The 23,716-nt window shown below is 35.7% G+C and overlaps 1 protein-coding gene across 1 annotated transcript; it reads right to left on the minus strand.

Annotated features, from left to right (window-relative positions):
* Positions 1-1,218: 1,218 nt before the first annotated feature.
* On the minus strand, positions 1,219-23,632 carry gaa2 (alpha glucosidase 2). Its single transcript, XM_073866221.1, has 20 exons — positions 23,459-23,632; positions 21,435-22,075; positions 19,833-19,974; positions 19,564-19,729; positions 18,927-19,023; positions 17,379-17,498; positions 17,156-17,274; positions 16,443-16,574; positions 15,076-15,186; positions 13,209-13,322; positions 13,029-13,113; positions 11,042-11,159; positions 10,773-10,906; positions 8,889-9,040; positions 8,540-8,688; positions 7,653-7,794; positions 7,426-7,524; positions 7,095-7,259; positions 4,428-4,574; positions 1,219-2,308 (listed from the first exon to the last, which is right to left on the minus strand). The coding sequence occupies exons 2-20, from the start codon at positions 22,072-22,074 to the stop codon at positions 2,246-2,248; spliced, it is 2,895 nt and encodes a 964-aa protein (XP_073722322.1). The 5' UTR covers position 22,075; positions 23,459-23,632; the 3' UTR covers positions 1,219-2,245.
* Between the last annotated feature and the right edge of the window lie 84 nt (positions 23,633-23,716).

Here is a 23,716-nt window from a genome sequence, read left to right on the forward strand (position 1 = left end):
AGCCTGTAAAAAATCTTGATGATGCATCTCTCCATAGACTATAATTGTAAAATATAAAGCCAAAATATGTCAACAATGGCCGGCAACAATCTTGCGCCAATGACATCATTTGGAGCCAGAGTCTTCGCACTAGTCATCACGAAGTGAAGCTGTGATTGAAATGTTTTAGCTTCACTTTTCAGGAAGTATGTCACCCTTTGGCTGCGTCCGAAAGCTTAGGCAGCTGATTTGTTGCCTAACTGCCTTATGAGGCAATGACTTCGGCTGCACGTAGGCATCTTGGGGAAACGCATTCGGACAGACTTTATAGGCACCGTAATGGAATTCTGTTTTTTAATAATAAAACAGAATGTGTAGCACCTTTACATTTAGTCATTTAGCAGACACTTTTGTCCAAAGCGACTTACAAATGAGGTAAACAATAGAAGCAATTATAGCAACACAAGAACAGCAATACATAAGTGCACTGGAAATAGTCTCATCAAGTCCAACACAGTATACATAGCCAAGGGTTGGTTAGTTTTTTTGTAAGAATGTACAGATAGAGAAAAAAAGGAAAAATCGAGAAACATAGTAAGTCCTATATTAGGAAGTGAGGTAATGGCAGAAGAGATGGGTTTTTATACGATTCATAAAGACAGTTACAGAGTCAGCAGATCGTTTCGTGACCGGCAGTTCATTCCACAGTTGTGGAACAGTTCCTGAGAAGCTACTGTTTTTTTCCTTTTTGAGATGGCACCACAAGCCGTCGCTCGGTGACAGAAAGCAGGGATCGAGAGGGTAAATAAGGCGCCCTCTTTGGCTAATTGAAGAAAAACTCTTGGCGCTGCGTTCTGAATCATCTGAAGGGGTTTGGTTGTGCAGGCTGGAAGTCCTACATCGAAAAGAGCAGTGGTCCAAGCACAGAGCCTTGAGGCACCCCGGTATCGAGACGTTGGAGTATCACACCTTTGTGATTACTAATTCCATTTAAAAAATTACAATACTAATTTCTCGCTAGAAAATTAAACTTTGTTTAAACAAAATTTGTGCTCCAGCCTCTTTCTTGGCCGCCATTTTAACTAGATCAACTGCATTCCTACTTACACATAGAATTGTGGAACAAGATGATGAAGGTATCTCATGAGACAGGAAGTAAACCAAATATTGGATTCAGACGTGCCTTGATACCGTCCTACCTTGGAATGCTGCCTCCGAATGAAGATAAGAAACGAATGGTTTAATGCTTAAAATCTTTATTGCACACTACCCGTTACGTCTTAAAGAAACTCTACTCAGAGTTTACATCATTTCAAGAAAGACAGGGTACTAAACTCAGACTTGTAGACTTTTAAAACCTAAGAGATCTATATATTACATCTTCGTCATTGTCTTTAAATTCCAGTTTATGAATACACTTCAATAAAAGTTTTAAAGCAGTCCAGTGTTTTTGCACAGAGATTTTTATACATTCATTCACAGTAAAGCCATTGTATGTTGAATCACAGCATTGATGAACTACTGTATAAGGCACAATGTAATGCTATGAATTGTAATATCCATACGCCATGTATTATTAAAGCCTTAATGAATACTATACAGTAATCTTCCATAATATTTTCATGGTTTTCGCAATATGACAGCCAAGTCAAACTTTAGTAGCCACTTCCTATTAAAATGATTTACAATAACAAAAATGAAGAAGTTTGCTATCACAGCTTGACTGGCTGAAGTTACATCACATTAATTGTAAGCCTGCCAGCACATAATGAAAGTGAATGGTAAAGCTCAGACATGCATTTCTGCAGTATACTGTACAATCAGAATATCCTGAACAGTGCAATTATGCTTGTAAACAAATATATACATACATGTTATTCAAAGTAATATTAAATGTATGCAGATGTTTCATTGAATAACATAAAAGAAAATTTATTTTTTAACAAATATTAAAATTCCCTACTTCTCAATAGTTTGATGGCTGAGTGCAAACTTAATTTACCTTCTACTTAAAAAAACAACATCATCAACAAAATCAAAAAGAGTTGAAATAAAACTACACATCCATACTGATCAGACAAATGCATTGATTAAAACAGATTCATTGAGGTTACAACACACTAGAAGTGCGCTAGAACAACGACTGGAAAGTCAACGATCAACAAAAGCCTACACGTCTCTGCACCGTGATAAAGGTCAGCCGCAATCTTACGAGGATGTATAATCCATGATGACAGCTTGCAGTTTTGAAACAGCATTATAATGTTTACATCCAACTGATTGTGAAGTTCTGGCTGAGGTTTAAACCCAAATCTGTTACTATCAGCACCTATTGAGACAAAGAAATTCAGCATATTATTGTGTCAAGTTTTATAGTTTCATTATATTAGCATTGTTTAAATTTGTCTGCTTTCTTTACAACAAACTAAATCATACAGTGGTGTAGTGACCCAAAAAGTATAAAAAAAATATATGAGTTCAGATGCAAAACCCTCTAAGTGCATCTGAGATGTTTTCTTCTAAATTATCATTTTTACCAGACTCTTAATGGATTCTGCCAAACAAAGTGGGGTTGCGATTAAAGGGATAGTTTACACCAAAATGAAAATTTTATCATAAATCACTTACCCTTGTGTTGTTTCAAACGCACGAGTCCTTTGATCGTCTTCGAAATACATTTTTAAATAATCTATTAATTGTTTTCTAATAAGGTATGTGGCTTTATTAAGTGCAAAAATTACCCAGAGACATGTCCATTTACAACCTTAGGATTTGCGTTTGGAATAAAATGGTTTATTATTAATTTATTCAAAGGGTCATGAATAATAATTTTGAGCTCTGCTCTGATTGGCTGTTTTACAGAGCAGCTCCTTCAGTAGCTCTGTGTGTGTGTGTAAACAGACCTTATGTTTGAGTCTGTATCAGACGAAGATTCAGAATTTGAAGAATAATCAATTGTTTGGAGATTGTTAATGGATGTATCTGAGTGTTAAGTTTATGTTTTTTTTTGTATGGACCTGCAAAACGTAACTGCAACGTCAATAGTTGAACTTCAGCCTAAACGTTAGCATATAGCATTAACTAGCATATAGCGCTAACTCAGCAGTCACAACTTTGTTTTTAGCATTGTAACAACATTGTACTTAATTTAATGAGTAATTTCATTTTGGATGCAAACATTGCGACTGTTACGTCACATTCAGTGTTATATTGAGATTGGCCTGTTTTCCAGCGGTCTTTTGCATGCACGAGGTTTACATAAGGAGGAGGAAACAATTGTGATTGTGGCTCACAATATGTCATAACCATGTACAGAGCTCATATTATTCATCTATGCCTTGGTAAATACAGTTTTACATTCTATGGCACCTTTAAATACATTTAATGAGCACTTTTGTGCGTAAAGAAAACAAAACTCTTCTAGTGGGCGCGTTTAACTACGTTGCTTGGCAACTACGTCAGGAGGTCAAGGCGTAAACTCATAGCCTGCTAATGAACGCACCATTGAGGAAAAAATTGTCGAAAAAGACAATATTTTTGTTTTCTTTGTGCACAAAAGTGTTCTGATTGAAAGACTTATGGCACATGGCTGTTTTTTGAGATGTCTTTCATTCTTTTTTAGCGATGATTGAATAGCCGTCTACAGGACAGTCACAAGCACTATCAAAAATACCTAAAAATGTATTCCGAAGACAATCAAATTTTCATTTTGGAGTGAACTATCCCTTTAAGTGGATTTGAAGCGAAAGTAGTTGATGAACGTATAATATGTGTCGAAAGCATATGATTAATATCTTTATCTCATTTTTAGCATCTTTTGCATCCGAGCTCCCTTATATGAATTTAATTGCATTAATAAGCAGTGCAACTCCCCATTTTTCTAATTATTTACGCCATCTGGTATCAAGTCAGTTTCCTTTCAGTTTACACAGATGTAATGTTTGAGAAACAGAAAGTGTCTAAATACTTTTAAAATTGCACATTTTAATAGAATATCTATTTTTTATAATGGAACTTCTAACAAAAATCTTTTATAAAATATTTAGCTCCAAAAGCGTTCTTGTGCTAAGATTATTTTCAATAAATGCCACTTGGTTGGAGATTATCTAATGCAATGACATGCATTTTTAAGTCTAGTATACAGTGTCAGAAAAAAATGGTCCCTAGCGGTCACAGGGGCGGTCCCCTTTAAAAAAGTACACTTTTGCACCTAAAGAGTTTAAATAGTACATCTTAGATGTAGATTTTGGCACCCAAGAGTGCATATTCGCTCATATTGGTACCCAATGTATACATATCTGAACCTAAAGGGACCATATTAGGACTTTTGAAAAGGGTACTACCCCAGTGAAGTTCGGGACCTTTTTTTTTTTGAGTAAGTGTCTGAATACTTTTTAAAATCACTCTAAAGGAACTCTTCGCTTGCAACAACTTGGGGAGATTTTTACCTTATTGTCATGATAAGCGAACGCTGCTTCTTGTGAATTCACGGTGACGTTTTCCGGCTCCGCCTTTACTCCATAAAAGGAAACAGTTTCCACGGTGATGTAAGTGGCTTCCTGATGACTACGCAGCACCTCGGACTTCATTGTGTTCTGAGGAGCATCAATGAAAGAAGTAAATTTATCCCCAATATTTACCACTTAATTATCAAATACTTAAAAAAGGCTTGTTTACTTTAATGGGCAAAACAATTAATGGGGTCATAGCGTGAAAATCCATGTTTAAGTGCTAAAATTGGGTCCCCAGTGCTTCTATCAACCTAGAAAATGTGAAAAAGATCAACCCAGTTACTTTGTTTTGGTAAACCATTCTCTGCAAGGACGCGAAAAATTAGGCCATTCAGATTTCGCCTTTTTGTGACGTAGGTAGCGAGTCTTATTAGTACCGCCCCTTAATCTGCATTACCCAACCAAGGCACTATGATTTAGTGCAAAAGAAAAGAGAGAGAGAGAGAAAAAATTGAAATCACAATTTAGTTTCAATTTCAACAAACCACCAGCATTGCTATCAGTGTTTGCATTTCATCAGCTCATTTGCATTTAAGAACAAACCCAAAAACAGCACATTTTGCTCGCACATAAAATGTGACAATTTTAACATGCTATAATAAATTATATATGGGGTATTTTAAGCTAAAACTTCACACACGCACTCTGGGGACACCAAAGACTTATTTTACATCTTAAAAAAAATCTCATTGTATGACCCCTTTAATCAGGTGAAACTGTGACTCTATGTGAAATAAAGGCTTATAATCTAAAAATGAGATTTTAATCATTGATTTAAATTTTTCACATGACCGTGCTCAGACAATATTAAAGATACCAAGGTTATATTTTAACTAGGGCCGTGACTTTAACGCGTTAATTAAGATTAATTAATTACACAAAAAATAACGCGTTAAACATTTTAACGCATTTTAATCGCACTTATTAACAGAGTCATTCGTAAATGCTGCAGACCCTGTTTTAGTTCGAGAACTCCGGGGTTGTGCTGCAGTGTAAATAAAAGTAGACGGAACCTAAACGAACAGCTGATTTTAATGTGACAACGCATCAATTTTAAAGTAAAAATGATTTATTCTGGTAAATGGAGGTTTGCAACGGAGATTTTGCCCAATAAACATCTACCAACAAACTACAGATTATTTTAACATGTATCCAAATGTCTGTTATATGTTAATGTTTGAGTATTGTTTGGTTTAAATATTGTTGTAATGTTGTTTTGTTTCAATTTAATTAGTTTATTACGAGTTTAATTTAAGTTTTGTTTGCTACTTTAAAACTAATTTCGTTTCAAATAATTTGTCTGGTAATTATAAACAATGTTTTGTTGTTAGGTTTTGTGAATATAAATTAAAAAGAACATTAAAAGCAACACCGTGCATCTCATTGATGCATATGCTACCGAATGCCAAAACATGCAGTGAGTAGCCTATATCACTTACTTTTCAAAAAATCAGCCTGGCAGTGCCCAGAAATTAAATTTACACGCGCATTTAGAGCATAATGTAGCAGCACGTTTGATTTGCGGTGTGCTTAAGACTTTTAAAAAATTAACTTCATATTAATTTTAATAGGCTACTTTGACGGAGGACACGCACAGAGAACAGCGACGGCAGGTAAAGGAAAAAAGTTAAATGGTGTTTTTCTGACGAATAGAGTCAGTTTGTAAGAACATTTTTAAATGGACTATAAGATCATCAATATGAACTCTGAACAATGAACTATTATAAACATAACAGCAAGAAAAACTGAAGAGGAACGCGCAACATTAAAGCAATAAGCATTTATGTAGGCTAAAGCTATATATCACCTCTTATTGTTTTTAATTTAGTTAAGTTTCAATGGTAAGACTAAAGGCGCGTACATTATGCAGCGCTTTTCACATCCGAATCCCACTTAAGAAAACTATAAACAATGTGCAACTTAAAAATGTGCATAATATATTTTTTATATATTTTAATTTTAATATAGGATATATAGAATATTATGTTTTGTTGTTTTTATATGCGAGGTGGGGGATCCGCGCAAATAGGTACCGGAACACAGACAGTCAAAACCTGAGAAGTCCCGAACCCTGCAATTATTAAACAAATGACTACTTTAAGAAATGCGGGCCAGGAAGCGGGTCGGGTATAATATATATTTTTTTCTTTGCGGTCCGAGTTGCGGGCGGGTTGTTTATAAATTGACTCGCGCATCACTGGTAAGCGTCGATAAGCGCATGGTTGTGTGTAAGATATGCAACAAGGAATTCACATATCACCGCAGCACATCGAGCCTCAAGTATCATCTCAATGCAAAACATACAGCAGCTAGCGTGGACATTAGCCCGACTCAGAGTACAACGACATGGTTGAACAAAAATAAACAATATTTTGTTAAGCTTATGTATTCAGTCATTATTCATAAAAATCCATGTAAAAAAATTACTTCTTAATGTTCTCAGGTCAAATATTTATATGCGATTAAAATGCGATTAATTTAGATTAATTAATTACAAAGCCTCTAATTAATTAGATTAATTTTTTTAATCGAGTCCAGGCCCTAATTTTAACAGAATGTTCTCTACCTTATGTAGGATGATTTTAAGTAAAATGTTGTATATACCTGTTTGACTGTGAAATAGATGTAAGCATATTCATCGGTCTCATAAGAATCAAGGGTTTCTCCATCATCCCAGTACAGATCCCCCTGTGCCAGACCTTCATCACTCAGAGACACAATAATGTGAAGGGGCTGACCACTGCTCACCCACAGCGTTGTGTTAGGTCTCTAAAATATACAGAATACAACTTTAAATGTTTAAAAGTTTGAACAGTCTACTTTGAGACAACTATAATTATTGTGTAAATTACAAATAAATTCAAATTACCCATTGCCATTGTAAATTACTAATAAACAAACTTTTTTTTACAGTGCAGAAATGATGCTGTGTAACCTGTGTAGGAATGATGGAGCCCTCTCTGAGGTGCAGGTTGATTTTGTCCAGCGGAGCGTGAAGTTTGATCTCCTCCCCGCTGCTTACCAATGAGTCACCCTGCGTGAGGCAAACCGCAAAATATAAACATTGCATTCAGCGTTCAGAAATTGCCCTTATATGACTGCCAAGTCAAAGCGTCCCATTGGGCTTTCAGTGAAATGTTGCTTACAGGTGAGAGAGCTTACCGTGTAGAAATCGTACCAGAGACCTTCGGGGAAATAACCCACGACGTATTCAACTCCTGCCTCCAACACGGGTGTGACCAGCAAACTAGTTCCCCATAGGAACTGTTTATCTATTCCATATGTTTTCTTATCTGTAGGAAACCTAAAATAAACCACAGCATGGATATAAAAGATATGGATAGTAAATCTATAAGGAATTAGCAGTTTCGAATCCCAAAAATTAAAATTTTTGGGTGAATTGTCCATTTATAATGTCAACGTAACGTGTTTTAAGTTACATGCTTCTGTAGTTCAACTGATAAAACATTGTTTTAGCAGCGCATGGGTTATAATAATGTACACTTTGAATGCACTGTATGTTGTTATTGATAAAGACTTCATATTTATTTACTAGGGATGCACCGATAGGATTTGTTTGGGCCGATACCAATGCCGATTTAAACAGACAACAACTGGCCAATACCGATATTAAACACTTGTATACAATACTATACAGTTGGTCTATTAGCTAGTTTATTTCTGCATCAAATTATTTTTACTGAACATGGATTGGATCTAATTAACATTCAACTGACCAACATAATAAGAGAGGCACAAATTAAGCTAAAACAAATATAATAAGACAGCATGACAACCTTCAAAGGTGGTTTTTGCTATTCAGCATTTATTTGATAAACAACATTAACTCATTTTTTACATATAATGGATTTCTTTATGCAGTTAATTAATAAACAATCGGTATCGGCCTTTCTCGTGCTATTGCCGATATACCGATGGTTTCAAATTCATCAAAAATCGGCCGATAAATATCGGTGGCCGATACATCGGTGCATCACTATTATTTACATATATGTATATAAATGTAAGTTTTGGCAGATGTGTCTTACTGAAACAGCAGTGGGGTGGCGACCGTGCGTCCGCTGATGTGTGCGTGATGGAAAAGCGTGTAGAGATGTGGGAAAAGGGAATATCGCAGCAGGATGACTTCTTTCATTGCTGTACGAGCTGCAGGACTGAATGCAGTTGGATCTTGATCCTGTTGAGATGTTACAAAACTGTTAATCCAACGCAACAGACGAATGGCGTAAATGGATGAAAATAAAAACTGACTAAATACACAGAGGTGTCCCTGTGGCAAGACACATCAGTCTATATTACAGGATTACAGATTGCAACCGAAACGCCATACTTGAAAACGAATGAAACGCAAGCGTTTGGATATGGAAGAAAGCAAACCTGTTCATCTATGGAGTTGTGATTTCTTGTAAAAGGGTAGAAAGCTCCCAGTTGGGTCCACCGGACGCAAAGTTCCTCTGTGGTGCTGCCCCCAAAGCCACAAATGTCTGCTCCAATCAGAGGGATGCCCAGAATGTTAAACGTCAGCATACCTGGGAAAATTAATTATGGGAATCTTATTACCAATATATTTGAAAGCAGTTGATGTAATATTTGCATTAAATCATATTCTGATTCAATACGTTAACTGTGGCTCAGTTGCAATATGTAGTGAGCTCCATCATAGCTCCAGCTGCAAAGGCTGTTTTGAACGGTAGGAGGCTTTGCAACTAATGATTTTTTCATAATCAGATGATTATTATTTCAATGAATCAACTAATCAGATTAAAAAAAACAGATTTTTCACTAATTATAGCTAAATAAGGCCCTAAATTAAGGTATTCACGAGTAGAAGTGTACTTTAAAAAGTGCATAAGCCAAACACTACTATAGTGTTTTACTAATATAATCTTTATAATTTTGATATTTAAAGCCTTAAATTAAAAAAATTTTACGCACCTTTCAATTCTTCCCCCGCCATTGACGAGTTATCTCGTCAATTAAAGCAACACTAAAGAGTTTTTGCTCTTTGCTCCCCCTACAGGTTAGAAGCGGAATTGTTCATTACCACTGTCGTAAATACTGCAGCATAGCTGGCTCTGATTGGATTGTAGGTCTGCCGTAAAGCATGTTTTTGTAGTTTTCACTCGAACTACAGGACCGTGACCCGACGGTTGGGAACTTCTTTAGTGCGGTTTTGGCCGATAGAGGGCTGCAAAGCGAACGTGAAAGTGCCATTCACCCTGTTTCTAGTGGATGAACGACTGAAACTTTTTTGGAAACGTTATTTTAAGGTAAAAAAAAACTCTTTAGTGTTGCTTTAAGAGAAAACATCTGCATAAAATTAACGTGTTCCTGATGAGGGTTTACATTAATCTGTAATACGATTATCCACTAGATGGCGTACTTACTCAATTTATAAAAAACAAGCAAAACAATTATTTACTAAGTTCAAACTCTGTGTATGTTTTTATAATTGTTCTGAATCTGATCTCAAACTAAATTTCCTTTAGAAAAATGCAACTATTTCAGCTTTTTGCTAAAAAAAGTGTATAAGAGTGTATAAGAAGATAATTTTTTTTAGATAGAATGAAATGTTTTTTCTTTTATTTATTGTTTGCCTGAAAGCAGATGGTCTGTTCTTTCAATTGATATATTTGTATGTTTATACATTTTTAGAAGAAAATTTTCCTGGAAGGCATTTTGTGAAACTTTTGTGAAAATCACAAAAAATGCTGTTGGGCAACTTTTCAAAAAATGCTGATTTTTTTCAAGAGAAATGCTGATTTTAAATACACATAAATTGCAAACTATGAAAAAATGTATAATCAAATAAATAATGGATGATTTCGAACTAAATTTGAGCAAACAGTCACAGGGTTTTCTGATGAGGTTGTGGAGAGCATGTAAAAATTAGTAGTGCAAGAAAATATTGTGATATTTTGTTTGGCAATGCTGTATAGATAAAAACCCCAATATCGATATTTAAAAAATATAAATTGTACAAGATTGATGGCAGTTATTGAGTTTATATCCTGGTCACTAGATAGCATTTTTCTTATCTCGGAGTTTAAACAGTGACAGGAAGTACAAGCATAGGGCGCACCACAATTTTTTGCTAAGGTTTGCATATCTCAGTGAAAATAGGAAATATCCAAACATATCACCTAGCCTTACATTATCACAACATAAGTATCATATTGTAAGATTCATGCCGATACACACATCCATAGTAAAAATAATGCTATGCAACTAACTATACTTCAAAAGCAGATGTTTTTATACCTGGTATAGATGTGAACAAATCTTTCCATTGGCTCCTGTTGTCTCCGAGCCAGTGACCTGAATATCTGCCCTGACTAGGAAACGTAGAACGGGAAATGACAAATGGTCGTTTTCCTGTGATCTTCCTCAGAGCGCTGAGACAGATAAAGATAACACAAACAAGTGACTTTTTAGTTAATAACAAGCTGCTGTCGTGCGTTTACAACAAGTGAATAATAAACATTATAAGCGTTATATACATGTACATGTGTGTGGCTATAAACAGGTACCTTTCAGTGGCTTTGGCCTCCATGAGTCCATACAGACTGTGTATGTTGTAGTGAGAGGAGATTTTCTGTCTTGCAGATGCACACAGAGTCTTGGCCTTTAAAGTGCCACCTAGAATACCTGCAATAGATGATAACATCTATAAGTATTGACGATACATTCAGCTCATATGCCTGCCTAGATCAAAATGTTAACCATAAATATGTGACCCTGGACCACAAAACCATTCATAAGTGTAATTGTTTTAAAATTAATTTTTACATCGATATGTGGTTTGATAGGATAGGACAGTATTTGTCAGATATACAACTATTTGAAAATCTGGAATCTGAGGATGCAAAAAAAATCAAAATATTTAGAAAATCACCTCAAACACATATTACTAATGATAAAGGTGTTTTGTAAATTTCACACTGTAAATATATCAAAAGTACATTTATGGATTATGATCTTAACACAACATCTTAATAATTTTTGACAAAAAAGGGATAATTTTGACCCATACAATAATTTTGGCTTTTGCAACAAATATACCCTTGCAACTTATGGCTTTGTGGTCCAGGGTCACCTATATGTCTGATATAAACATAATAATACATGAAAAAATAAATGCATAATCAATATAATAAAAAATAAGCATTATATTGACAAATTGATAGCTTTGTTCATAATACGTTATTTGATGCAATGTTTGTACATTCAATTTGTAAATGTATTTTACCCAATATTTACTCAAAATTCACTTAAAATGACTAAAAATGCTCTTTGTATGATGATGATGATCAGGCCCAGCGCCACAAGGGGGCATTGGCCCTTTAGATCTGACTTCAATTTTATTTTTGGTATTTATGGCAAGGTTTAAAAACGAGGCTTTACAAAAAAGATAATCAATTAAAACTGTATGTATTTACAACACTTACTGTAATAAATTAAAAAGTATAAAGAAAATTTGTTTTTACTATTTTCTATTTATTTCATAAGCAACAGGGCTACACGTCTCTCTGACTGGCAATGAAATATAGACAAAATCATCGCACTAAAAAGATGATTGGACAGGAAAAAAATAAACAAGGATTTCTGTAGTTGGATAACTATTTCTATTGGCTGCCTGTTGTGCTAGGTGCGTGCATCTCATGTAACACAATTAGTGTGTAACGTCTGCGGTTAGTCATGATTCTCAAAATAAAAATTAATGTAAAATGCAAAACTATAAAAACCATGATTTAACATTTTGGCTGTGTGTAACAAAACAATCATTTTTTGAGTAAGCTACCTAATATACAGTATACAGACAGGGTTTTATCCAACATTTATCTGCGCTATTCTCCGCGTTATGATTTAGGATATGCGTTATGATTATTGATGCATAACGATTTTTCGCGATTAATCTATAGCAGAATAAAGGTTTTCATATATCATATGTTTGTGAACTGTGTAAAATAACTGTATAGATTAATGCACACACATGCATGTATATATTTAAGAAATGTTTACATGTGTATATACATTTGTATATTTATGTATAATTTATATTATATATATATATATAAATACTTTTATTCTGCTATAGATTAATCGCCATTAATCATTATGCATCCCTAGTTATGCTATTAGTTCAGTAGGTTGGGGCTACAACGCGCGTTAATGAATAAATTCAATGCCAAATGAATAAGATTACAGCTCTTCTAAAAAAAAAAGTATGACATTACTAAAATTATGATTTTTTAATGAAAATTTAAAGTTACCTTTTTTTAGTTTTGTCTGTTTGGGTAGCCGAGCAGTATAGTTATGCAAATATTGTGTTTTAGGGAACGCTGCGTTAAAAAAATCTGGCATAATCAACTGTGTAGTTTTTAGTTTAAAGTTAAGCCTGCTTAAAAATTTCAAGTGCCCCCTCAGTAATTTCATTCTGATAATCCCAAAATGGCCAAATATTGACTGAATAATAAATGGACCTGATGATACACATAACAGCAAACACACTGATACCTGGTGTGTATGGAGGATTTTCCAGTTCATTCTCTGGACAACCATTTAGTGATCCATCAAAAAAATTAGACGGCTCGTTCATGTCCTTGAGGATAAAGGTGAATGCAATAGTATTATATATTTATAAAATAAAGATGAAAGAGTTTACAAATAAAGAAACACATTCTGACAAAAACTTACGATCCACACGCCATCAAACGGCACTTTATCATGGAAACGCTGCAGATTCTCGTACCACCAGTTGTGTGTGTCTGGATTGGAAAAATCTGGGAAAACTGTGAGTCCAGGCCAGACCTTAAAAACACCAACAAAAACTACTATCAAGCCTCAGTCATGTATGACATCGCATTATTTATATTATCATTAGGACTAGGGATGGGCACAGATATTTGAATATTCGATCAGCAATAATAATTCGAATTTAAAAAATGCTATTCGAATGTTTGTTTGTTTTTATGTGCCACCAAATGGTTATTTAATGCTTCTTCACTTCATCTATACTGTCTTTTACAGACTTAAATGTAAAATATACATGAACATTAATTTGTATGTATTTCTGATTGTTTGGCAATGCAGACGAATTTAAGTTTTCCTTTTTTCTCCGGGTTTGTCCGCGGCGAGGGCTCACGTGTTATCAAAACGTGCTTCTCCGCCACCCCCATCAACACATCATAAGAGATTTGTAAGCTTTCTGTTATAAAGTCTACATTATTTTGTTAATCAAGAGACATACACGGAGAACGAAATGAAACAGAGAACATTTATTATATGCGGTGCTCTTTCGAAAATGAACCAGATGACTGCACATGGCAGTTTAAGCTGTGTTTAAAAGATCCGTCTTTGTGAAATGTTGTTAAATTAAGCTAACGTTAGAAACTTTGCACAGTCAACAATAAGGTATCGAACCAGCTTACGTTATTTGTAAAATAATGTTAATACAGATATTCAATCTTGTTCAATCCGTCTGTTGTTTTTATCGGATAACCATCATCACAAGGAAGAGTTTTCTCTGCAGCACCGGCATTATTGTATCTAGTCAGAAGAACGGGCTTTCACCGAAGCAGGTAGGATAAATAGGGTTTGCTTTATTCACAAATACATGTCAAACTAAACTGAGAAGATATTTATATGGCGACTGAGCAGTCAATTATGTAGATGTGTTTTTTCGTTTGCTCCGGGCTCTTATTTGGTGTTTTGAGTCTGTTTAAATGATGATAGCCGACTTTGTCAAGTCCTCAAACTTTAAACTTCACAAGTCCTCAAACTTCGCTTAGATTTGGGGTTAGTGTATAATATTTGGTATAATATAATGTATGTAAGATCAAACAGTAATGAATTCATACTAACGACCGACTTGAAACTAAGGATTTGACTCAGACTTCACTCCGCATGGGGTTTTAACGCCTTTTTTTCTGTACGATATATTTTAAGAAGAATTTAAAAAATATTTTGTACAATGTTTTTACTTAAAAATACATACTCATATATACATACAGAATATAAGTTTAGCTTGTTGTGGATATTTCCTAATTATAAGCCTTCTGTGAAATGATGACAAAATGAAAAATACAAAACACGCATGTCTTAATTAACATAATTAAAATAAACGAATATTCGAATATTCGTTCTTTATGAGCTTAAATATTCGAATAGTAAATTACTGAAAAATGCCCATCCCTAGTAATGCAATGTTTAAAGGTACGCTAAGTGATTTTCTGTTTACGTTTCACTTAAATACAGATCATTATAATGAACCATAGGTAGAAATGTTTGCCTTTGCGTGAAGCTAAATGCAAACATTTTTGGCTATTAATGCCTAAACAAATCCTATTTACAGGCACATTTACTACCCATTATCAGTTTATTCTGCAAATGAAAAGCCTCTTATAATAATAGCTTACCAAGATAAAAGTGCGTGCAGACTTATATAAGTGTACATCATTTTATTAAAACGGTTTCTTTAGGTTTAAAAATTATTTTCTAATGCATCTTTACAAGTTGACATACATTCCAGGCAATCTATTTTCGTATGGTGTTTGTAACGTACCTTTCCAATAAGCATCTCTCCATTGGAGTCATTGATGAAGACACCCTGCTTTACCCCCTCATCAAATGGCAAATATGAACCCGGTTTCTGAGTGCTACTTATACCAGGATCCTAATAAAATAAAGCAAAAATACAAATATGATTGTTGTACTCTACGAATCAAATGCAGTTTAGCTCAATTCACACTGATGTGTACAAATAGTTCAATCTCAACTACAGTCTGGTGAAACATTCAGTGGCCAAAACAGTCTGTGATTTAGTTCACATTTACACTGCATGTGTGAAGTGACTTATTATACTCTTATGTGGGACAGGTCGGATATGACCCGCGATCATGTATCGGTATAATCTTGTATTTAAACTGTATAATCATTTTGTGTCCATTGCATATGCTGTGGTTTAAGCTGTTTAGGGTTAGTATGTCTACCCTAAATTGTTTTGCCAAGTCTAAAAACTGATACGAGTCGCTTTTAAAAGATGACGTGAGCAAAAAACAAAGTAAATAAATCAGAATTGGGCATCAAGATCTGCATTGAAAATCCAGCCTAACTGTCCACAAAAGAGATGCCAGCAAAAAGAGGAAGCATATATGTCATATATTTCTGTCACGTCTTGCACGAGAAGCTTATTTCAAAACCAATAAAACTAAACAAGGAAGTATATCTTATTGTTTTTGAACTTTATTAACTTGTGGTCAACATCCTTGTTGGTTCCAGAGCAACATTTCTCTCAGCCAATGTGATTTTAAAGAGTAACTAAACCCTTAACCAACTTTTTTTAGTTAATGATCTGTAAGAATGATGCTTTATTAGTGCTGTTAATTGATTTTAGTAAGTTTTTTGACATTTGGATATAAAGTGTTTCAATACTACAATATATGGTGTAAAAACGTCTGAGTGCTGCCCTCTTCAGGTTGAACGGTGGCCACTGCAGTTGAATTTTCCTATTGGATGTTGGGTCCAAAAAGTAACTCGTGACGTAAGCAGATTCAAGCTCACCACACCCTTGTTACGATCTCACCACATGCTTGGTACGAGCTAGTTCGTCCCCTCTATCTTCGTTGGGATCTGCCCACTTTTCTTGCATTTTTCAAATATTGCCAGTGGGTGGAGTCAGGCTCTGACCAGGGGTTTAGTTACGCTTTAAGGTTTCTGTACACCATTTTTATCAACCTATTACTTTCCTAGAGTTCAGGGGAAGGTAACCATTAGGGTTAAGTATTGAATTTGAGCATTTATTGACAGTACTGTTGTTTCAGGTCCAACCAGATATTGGCTCAGCAAATCAGGACATGCTTCGAGATCGATTTCACAGGGAAATATTGACTATTTAGTAATCTTAAATCAAAGTGAATCAGAGATCAGTACCAGTATCATAACGTAGTGTTGGTCATGTCTGTGAAGATCCTTCACAAGGTCCGGTAGGGTGGAGAAGTTCATAGGCTCATAGGTGAAGTCTAAAGCTCGATCCATGTAGTCGATGTCATTCCACTGAACGTCCTGACACATGTTAAAAAAATTATAATCGATTTACAATTTGTGTAAACTTTATTTTTAATCTTAAATCATTTTTACAAAGAGTTTTGGGTTGCATCCTGAAGAGTAATTTGACCAGTGTAGTTTCTTGTGAATCTTGCATAAGTAATATGAAGTCAACGAATCAAACTGCTGTTTTATGAACAGCTTAAAACAGTTTTATACACATTACATCCTCAGCCAAGGGGCATGGAGGAAAGGGTTAATTTGGGACCCTAGGCAGAATGCAAAGACAAATTTTGTGTGGTTCCTTGAACCAAGAAACATGAACGACGATGGTTGAAGAAATACATAATTTGTACTGTACTTCATCATCTAATAAAGCGATAAACTAAAGCCATAATCAGTGTTGGGGTAACGCATAACAAGTAACGTGCATTACGTAATAATAGTAACATAAGCATTACTTTCCATGAAAAGTAACTAAGTAACCCAATTAATTACTTAATATTGTAATGCATTACTTTTAAAAAAGTAACTTTCCCCAACACTGGCCATAATTTCTTACACCAAACCAAATAATGTCTGACAAATGCTTATGATACCTGAGGTATTCCATAATTCCTCATTTCTTTCACAACATCCCAGGTTTTGTTGCTAGACTTGTATCCCCATCTGCAGAGATGATAGCCCAGAGCCCAGTAGACGGGCATCGCTGGTCTACCTAATTTAAAATAAGTGGGTGAGATACAAAAGATTAGACTGATTGTTATAAACTCCTGACTTAAATTTGGCTATATATAGAAATTTACTAATATGAATGCTGACCGACGACATCCAGGTATTGACCAATCACAGAGCTCGGATCTGGGCCAAGAAATACATAAAAGTCCAGGATTCCACCAATCATGCGCCAGGTGATGGCAGGGGCGGGCTGCAGAGCCACATCTATATAAAAGATTGAAAATGGTTTTGGTTACAACATAAAGTACTTCTACTACTAATTCATTCTTATGCAGAATTGTTTTTTTAAGAACCGAAGGCTGTTATTGAAAATCATTAGACACAACAGCATCGACAGATTTATTTTACACCAAAAGCACATTTGGACAAACCACCCTTTTGATAGTTTTCATGTGTTGTCACACGCTTAGTGGAACGCATCCCTGGCAGGCAAGAAAGCACTATCCACCATTGACCGTAGGTTAAAGGTGGGGTGCATGATCTCTGAAAACCAATTTTGACATTTAAAATCACCTAAACAAACACGCCCCTACCCCAATACGCAACCCAGACAACGATGTTGGTTAGTAGACACGCCCCTTACTGCTGATTGGCTACAAGTGTGTTTTAGGTACTCTGCGTTTTTCAAAAATCATGCACTGCGTCTTTAAGAAGTGAGTGATTTCTCTAGTTTAGCCTAAATACTGAAAAGTTGATGTGAAAGAGTGAAAAACGCAATGTTTGCTTTTTAATTAGATTATTTGTTGTACTAAGAGTAATAAACGTGTGCTCAGACTAAACTTTATTGCTTTTGATTAATATGATTTGATTTAATATATTATAATACAATAAAATATAATATTAATATACTCCTGGCGGCAGTATAAGGCAAGAGATTTTTCACAAAGTACATGTAAACATAGCCAAACTGGAGGTCTAGCATTAACCTAAAGGGTTTTAGGGACTATAAAATATGGAATCGTGTGTTGTAAATAAATATTATATCTATTTTTATCGTAAAATTTTTTGTTCATATCTTAATTTTCCTTCTGTTAACAGGTAATTTAAATAATTATGCTTTGAAACAGACGTAAAATTGACCGGCTTGTGCTTCCTCTCTATATACACGGTTTTATCGGACGCACATGCGGTGACGTGATTACGCGTCTGGTTGGAACTTTACTTCCGGTTTCTATTTGTTTAATGGTCTGACTAGTTGCTAAACTGAACTCTTGAACAAACACCTGCTCCAAATACCATGATTTGGTTTCCTAGGTAATCTACGTGTTGTTTATTTTGCTTGTTATATGTTTATGTTGTTACTGCTGAAACAGTCTATGGAGAGCTCAATGTAAACTGCTGTTTTCTTGACCGCCAATCCGCCTGGTAGATCACGTGACTGAAAACTATCAATTATTCAGATTTGTCTGAAGTGCCCATCATAAATATTAACAATGTAACACAGTTGCTTACAGAAGTTCAAAGTACATATAAACCAGTGTGTCTGGTTATCATGCAAAGCCTGTGAATGTAGTTACTGGAAATACAGAAGTCTGCATTGAATTCCTTGTTGTGCATTGTTTGCAATTTTTCTGAATCATAGACGTTGGTTAGGACCAACAGAGGTAATGTGCATGTGTACGATAAACGCACCCATGGCATTGCTGTTGAGCATGAAGAACCCGTGTGCCCTTCCATCAGATTCCATAGAGAGATAAAAGGGATGGACACCGTAGAGGTTGGTGAGCTCCTACAAAAAAACAAAATGTGAAATTGAAAAAAAATAAGATTTTAGTCTTCGATTAGTTTTCTAATTTTCCAACCTGATCCTGATAATTCTGTGACTATACCTTAAAAAAATTGCATTTACACGCTTTTATCTAAAGGGACTTACTGTCCATTTACAGCGATCGAAATTTAACCCATGACTTTGGTGTAATAAACACCCCACAATGCAGCCCAATCTCAAGGCAAGTTGTTATATAGTCACAAAATATTTATTTATCTTTTTCATGTCATTGAGCAAAAATTTCTATAAAAAGTTACGACTTTTCATTTTATGTATCGTTTTCTCATTTTTCTCAATCGTGTCCATGAACACAAATAAATAAAATCGTGACCCCACGACATGTCTTGAGATTGGGTTGCACAATACCAATTAAACTACAAGAAATCTCTTTTTCATAAACACCCTTTGTTAAAAGTTTTAAGTTATGCAAGTATGATATGTTTACATAGTATATCAAACTGTAATATATGCGTTTGCATATCCATGCATTTGCTCAGATACCATTGGTGGGACGTCTCGAGCCCACATAGTGAGTGTGTTCCACTGGATGTCGTGAAGAAAGTTGGAGCGATGTTCCCCCAGACCGTATATGAAACGCGATGGCAACGATGTGGACATCTGCAGGAACTGATCCGCGTAGAAGAGAGGAGCTATGGACGTATTTAGCCTAAGAGCACACAAACGTACACTAACGTTACTAACACAGTACGCACACACAGGTACACATATATTACAGATCTGTTAGCTGGACAGATTGAAACAGTGCTTACAATACAGTCCCAGAGTTAGCTCGCTTGACAATCAGCCCAAAAGGTTTACTGATGAACTCTACGGTGTAAGAACGGTTTGTTGCTTGTTTCTGGACCACAGGAACATCTATAGGCACCTCGTACCTCTTTTGAGCCGGATCCGTTATCTGTATGGGATACAGGATTAGTGTGAAACAAAAATGCTGTAACATTGATGTTTTTACAAATCTTATTTTTAGGGTTGCAAAGGAGGAAAGTTTCCATTTCCAGATGGAAACTTTATATGGGGAATTTTGGAAATATCTCAAATTGGAAGGATTTTTCAGAGAATTCATGGGAATTATTTGGAAATTTAGAGAAATGTATATAAACTGTATCACATAAAAACATAAATGAACATTTTGTTTGGTCATACGCAGACATGCATGCAAGGTAAAATTTGAAGAATCCTGATACTTATGGTCATCCAAGCCTAGATTAAATAGAATTTATCAATTCCCAGTTTATTCCCATTAATTCTTAGGGAATAATCTTACAATTAATCACGATTAATCTATAGCAGAATAAAAGTTTTTGTTTACACCATATATGTGTGTAAACTGTGTATAATAATTATGTATATATAAATATACACACACGCATGTATAATTTTAGGAAAAAAAAATATTTATAAATTATACCTTAAATATACAAATGTATATACACATGTAAACATTTTCTTAAATATATACATGCATGTGTGTGCATTTATCTATACAAAGCGATTAATCGTTATGCATCCATAATTCCCATGGAAAGTTTCCTGGAATTTTGCAACCCTAAAGGGCTAGTTATAGTTGTGCGTAGGTCCTACGGCGTAGCTGCAATGGCGTGGTTCCGCGTCGGTTTTCATTGATACTTTTGCGTCGTCGACGTGCAAACACACGTGCAGAACGCTGGTAGGCAGTATCCTCGTGTGTAACCACAGTAGCAGCGCGACCATCAAATAAGAACAAGCATGGCAAGTTAACCCAAAAGAAGAAACAGCAACTTGTTGTGTATGATTTGAGAAGACCAGCAGTGATGGAAGTAAATAAACATATTTTGAGTTACATCACTCCTTAACTTGGATCATCTTTGTTTTTACCGTCGCAAATGGAAATACCCATGAGTCATGACGCAGTTTTTTTACCTGACGGGAGGGGTTCTGGTGGACCAATCACAGCGCTTGCGGTCCGCGTAGAACTGACGCGTTGGTAAGAATTTTGCGAAGTGCCCGTCAGGCCATGCAGAGCTACACACAGGCTACGGATAACCTACGCTACGGCGTAGAGCTTACGCACGACTATAATTGAGCTTAACTATTATCCAAAGTGACGTTTTATCAATATCAACATTTTGGTGTTGGGTTAAATGCAGCATGTATAAATCTCACAAAGCCAATGCGTTTGTGGATAACAGATAAAGTACTTTAGCAATTCTATGAGAATTGAACGAATTTTGTGTAATTCTCCAGTTTTTCAGCTGTAGCATCGCCCTTTAAAACGTATAAGTCTGCTTAAAAAGGAATAATAATTTAATAATAATAATATCCAGCAGATTTAGCAACGAGTTTTGGATATAATTCCTGATATGGAAGCCCTCTTATCCTCACACGCAATCTATTGTCATCCTCATAAAGCACTTCGAGCTGTAGTGTGTCAATGTCTTTAGGGTAGTACGTCTTTGTTTTCCGAAGCAGTTTTCCGACCGTCCCCATCTCATTGTCATTTATGGACACCAACTCATAAGATGGATAATCAGGTGCGTAAAAACACCACGGCACTCCGTTCCGTCCCGCTGTCTTAGCCTGCGATTGAGGTATAAAGCAGCAGTTTCGAGCGTGGCACAGATCCTCTGTAACCACCACGCTCCTTTCCGGATAACAGTCAAACCTCCATTCTTTCGGAACATTGGAGCAAGACTCCGGCTGCAGCCACGTCCCATTCCTCTGTATCCAGCCAGGGTGTACGGCGGGTGGTGGGGGTCTATGAGGTTCTGTGGAAGGGGGATTATGCAACCAAAATATAGTTCCCAACAGCCAAACGCAGGAAAGAGCCACAATAAGTCCTCCAAGGGTCAGAAGACCGGCTGTGGCGGAGCAGCGATGGCTCCGGGGAAGTAGAGGCATTTCTGCGTCTACTTCCCTCACCTGGGGATCCGTCGTCTCATCGTGGGGTGGATCCAATAACGCGGCTCCTGAGAAATGAACCTCCTCAGGGGTGAGTCTCTTGTATGACACCATTCTGAGGATAAAAAAGAGAAAGACTTGTGTCACATTCACAGAAGTGAATTCTTTCTGACCATTAAACTTCAGATACAGGAAACAAAACAAACTACAGACAACATCTACAAACATTAATAAGGAAACAGGCCAAAAATTCAGACATAAAATGCATTTAAATCAAAATAAAATGCTGAAAGTTTCACTTCTCTTTTTCACACGAATAGCGTTTACCATGAGAAAGGCCCGTAGAGACAACGCTGATATAAACAAAGATATTAACCAGCTAAACCAGAATTCACTTTTCAATTTGTGCAATCTGATGAAAAGGTATGAAGTCGTTGAAAAACTAACACTGTTATAAAACATAGGATTAGGTTAGGTCAAAGTTATATAACATGGGGGGGGGTGTATAAAGCTATTTCATGCATTCTGACTTATTAACACTGTTTAAGAGTTGAATTCCTCAAATAGGCAAAGTATCAAAATATTAATTTGATGTATAACGAAGTATTTCTGTGCCGAATGCACTTTGACAGGGTACGTACAAGTTTCAGAAAGGTTTTTTTTTAACATTAAAGATTCATACGTAACAATCTTGCTTTATTTCCTTTATGGGCAATTTCTATGCAGGAAGTACAGTGGAAGTCCTTATATGGGCACTTTAACCAGAATAGCGCACGCACACACCAACCAATCAAGAGCTTCCCAAGGAACCCAGCCTTATGGAAACATTGGATATAGTTTATTTATCCGGGATAGCAGTGGCGTTGTGCGTGTGTGTTTGTTTGTTTAACGCTGGATTTAGTTGAAATGGGGCAGGTCAACTGGGTCATGAGTCGCAGACGGTAAGTAAAACTGCATCAAATGTCCGTGCTTTGTTGGCAATCGGCACATAAGTGCATATAATGTAAACGGCAAAGATGGTGAGTGACTTTACATGAGATATTACCCTGATATCGGTATCATAGTATCAACCTGTACGGTATCAACCTGAAGTAATGTAAATAACATGTTGAATTAATATGGTAAATATAGTATTTACGTCTAATGTTGTTTTGTTAAGAGAGAATAACTGCATAAAATTAACCATGTTTTCAAAAAGTATATTAACCATGTTTTGTGAATTGATATTTACAATAGTTTTACTACACATATCGGTTAAATTATGATTGAGACAGTGGTACATTTGTGGTTACTATGGCTTTACAACAAATGCCACAGTAAAACTATGATTGCTGTTGTAAAACCACGATATATTTTCGAAACGACAGACTGACAACATCGAATTGATAACCACTGTAACCTTTTACACATCTGACCTCTGATCTCTCATTAAACGTAAACAAGACAAACGAGAAAACCTGTGTGTCCTTACATTCAGTGGTCAATAACGCTCACTTACCTTATGACGCAGTACGTATATCAAGCGTTATGAAATAATTTAATGTTTGAGAGACATTAGGCGAGTACAGATCCTCTTGTATGTTCTTTGCGTTTAAATGTCATGCGTGTTTCATGTCTTATCAAGTTTGTGGTGTTGTGTGCGTCCAGCGATGAGAATCGATTCGTTCAGTGAACTGGTTCGTTTGAACGATTTGTTCAAATAATTCGGATTCGAATAACACATTCAACTATTTAGTTGAATCACTCCTAAAAGTAT

This window comes from Misgurnus anguillicaudatus, chromosome 3, assembly GCF_027580225.2.
Source record: "Misgurnus anguillicaudatus chromosome 3, ASM2758022v2, whole genome shotgun sequence".
In the NCBI taxonomy this organism is placed as follows: domain Eukaryota; kingdom Metazoa; phylum Chordata; class Actinopteri; order Cypriniformes; family Cobitidae; genus Misgurnus; species Misgurnus anguillicaudatus.

What these genes read in the sequence shown, in the direction of transcription:
- gaa2 (XM_073866221.1), bottom strand. Translation starts at nt 22,074, where the DNA reads ATGGTGTCATACAAGAGACTCACCCCTGAGGAGGTTCATTTCTCAGGA. An exon ending in TAGATTGCGTGTGAGGATAA is followed by an intron (nt 19,975 to 21,434) that starts GAGGGCTTCCAT and finishes CCATACAGATAA; the next exon opens with CGGATCCGGCTCAAAAGAGG. An exon ending in GCCACCCCACTGCTGTTTCA is followed by an intron (nt 7,795 to 8,539) that starts GTAAGACACATC and finishes GGTTTATTTTAG; the next exon opens with GTTTCCTACAGATAAGAAAA.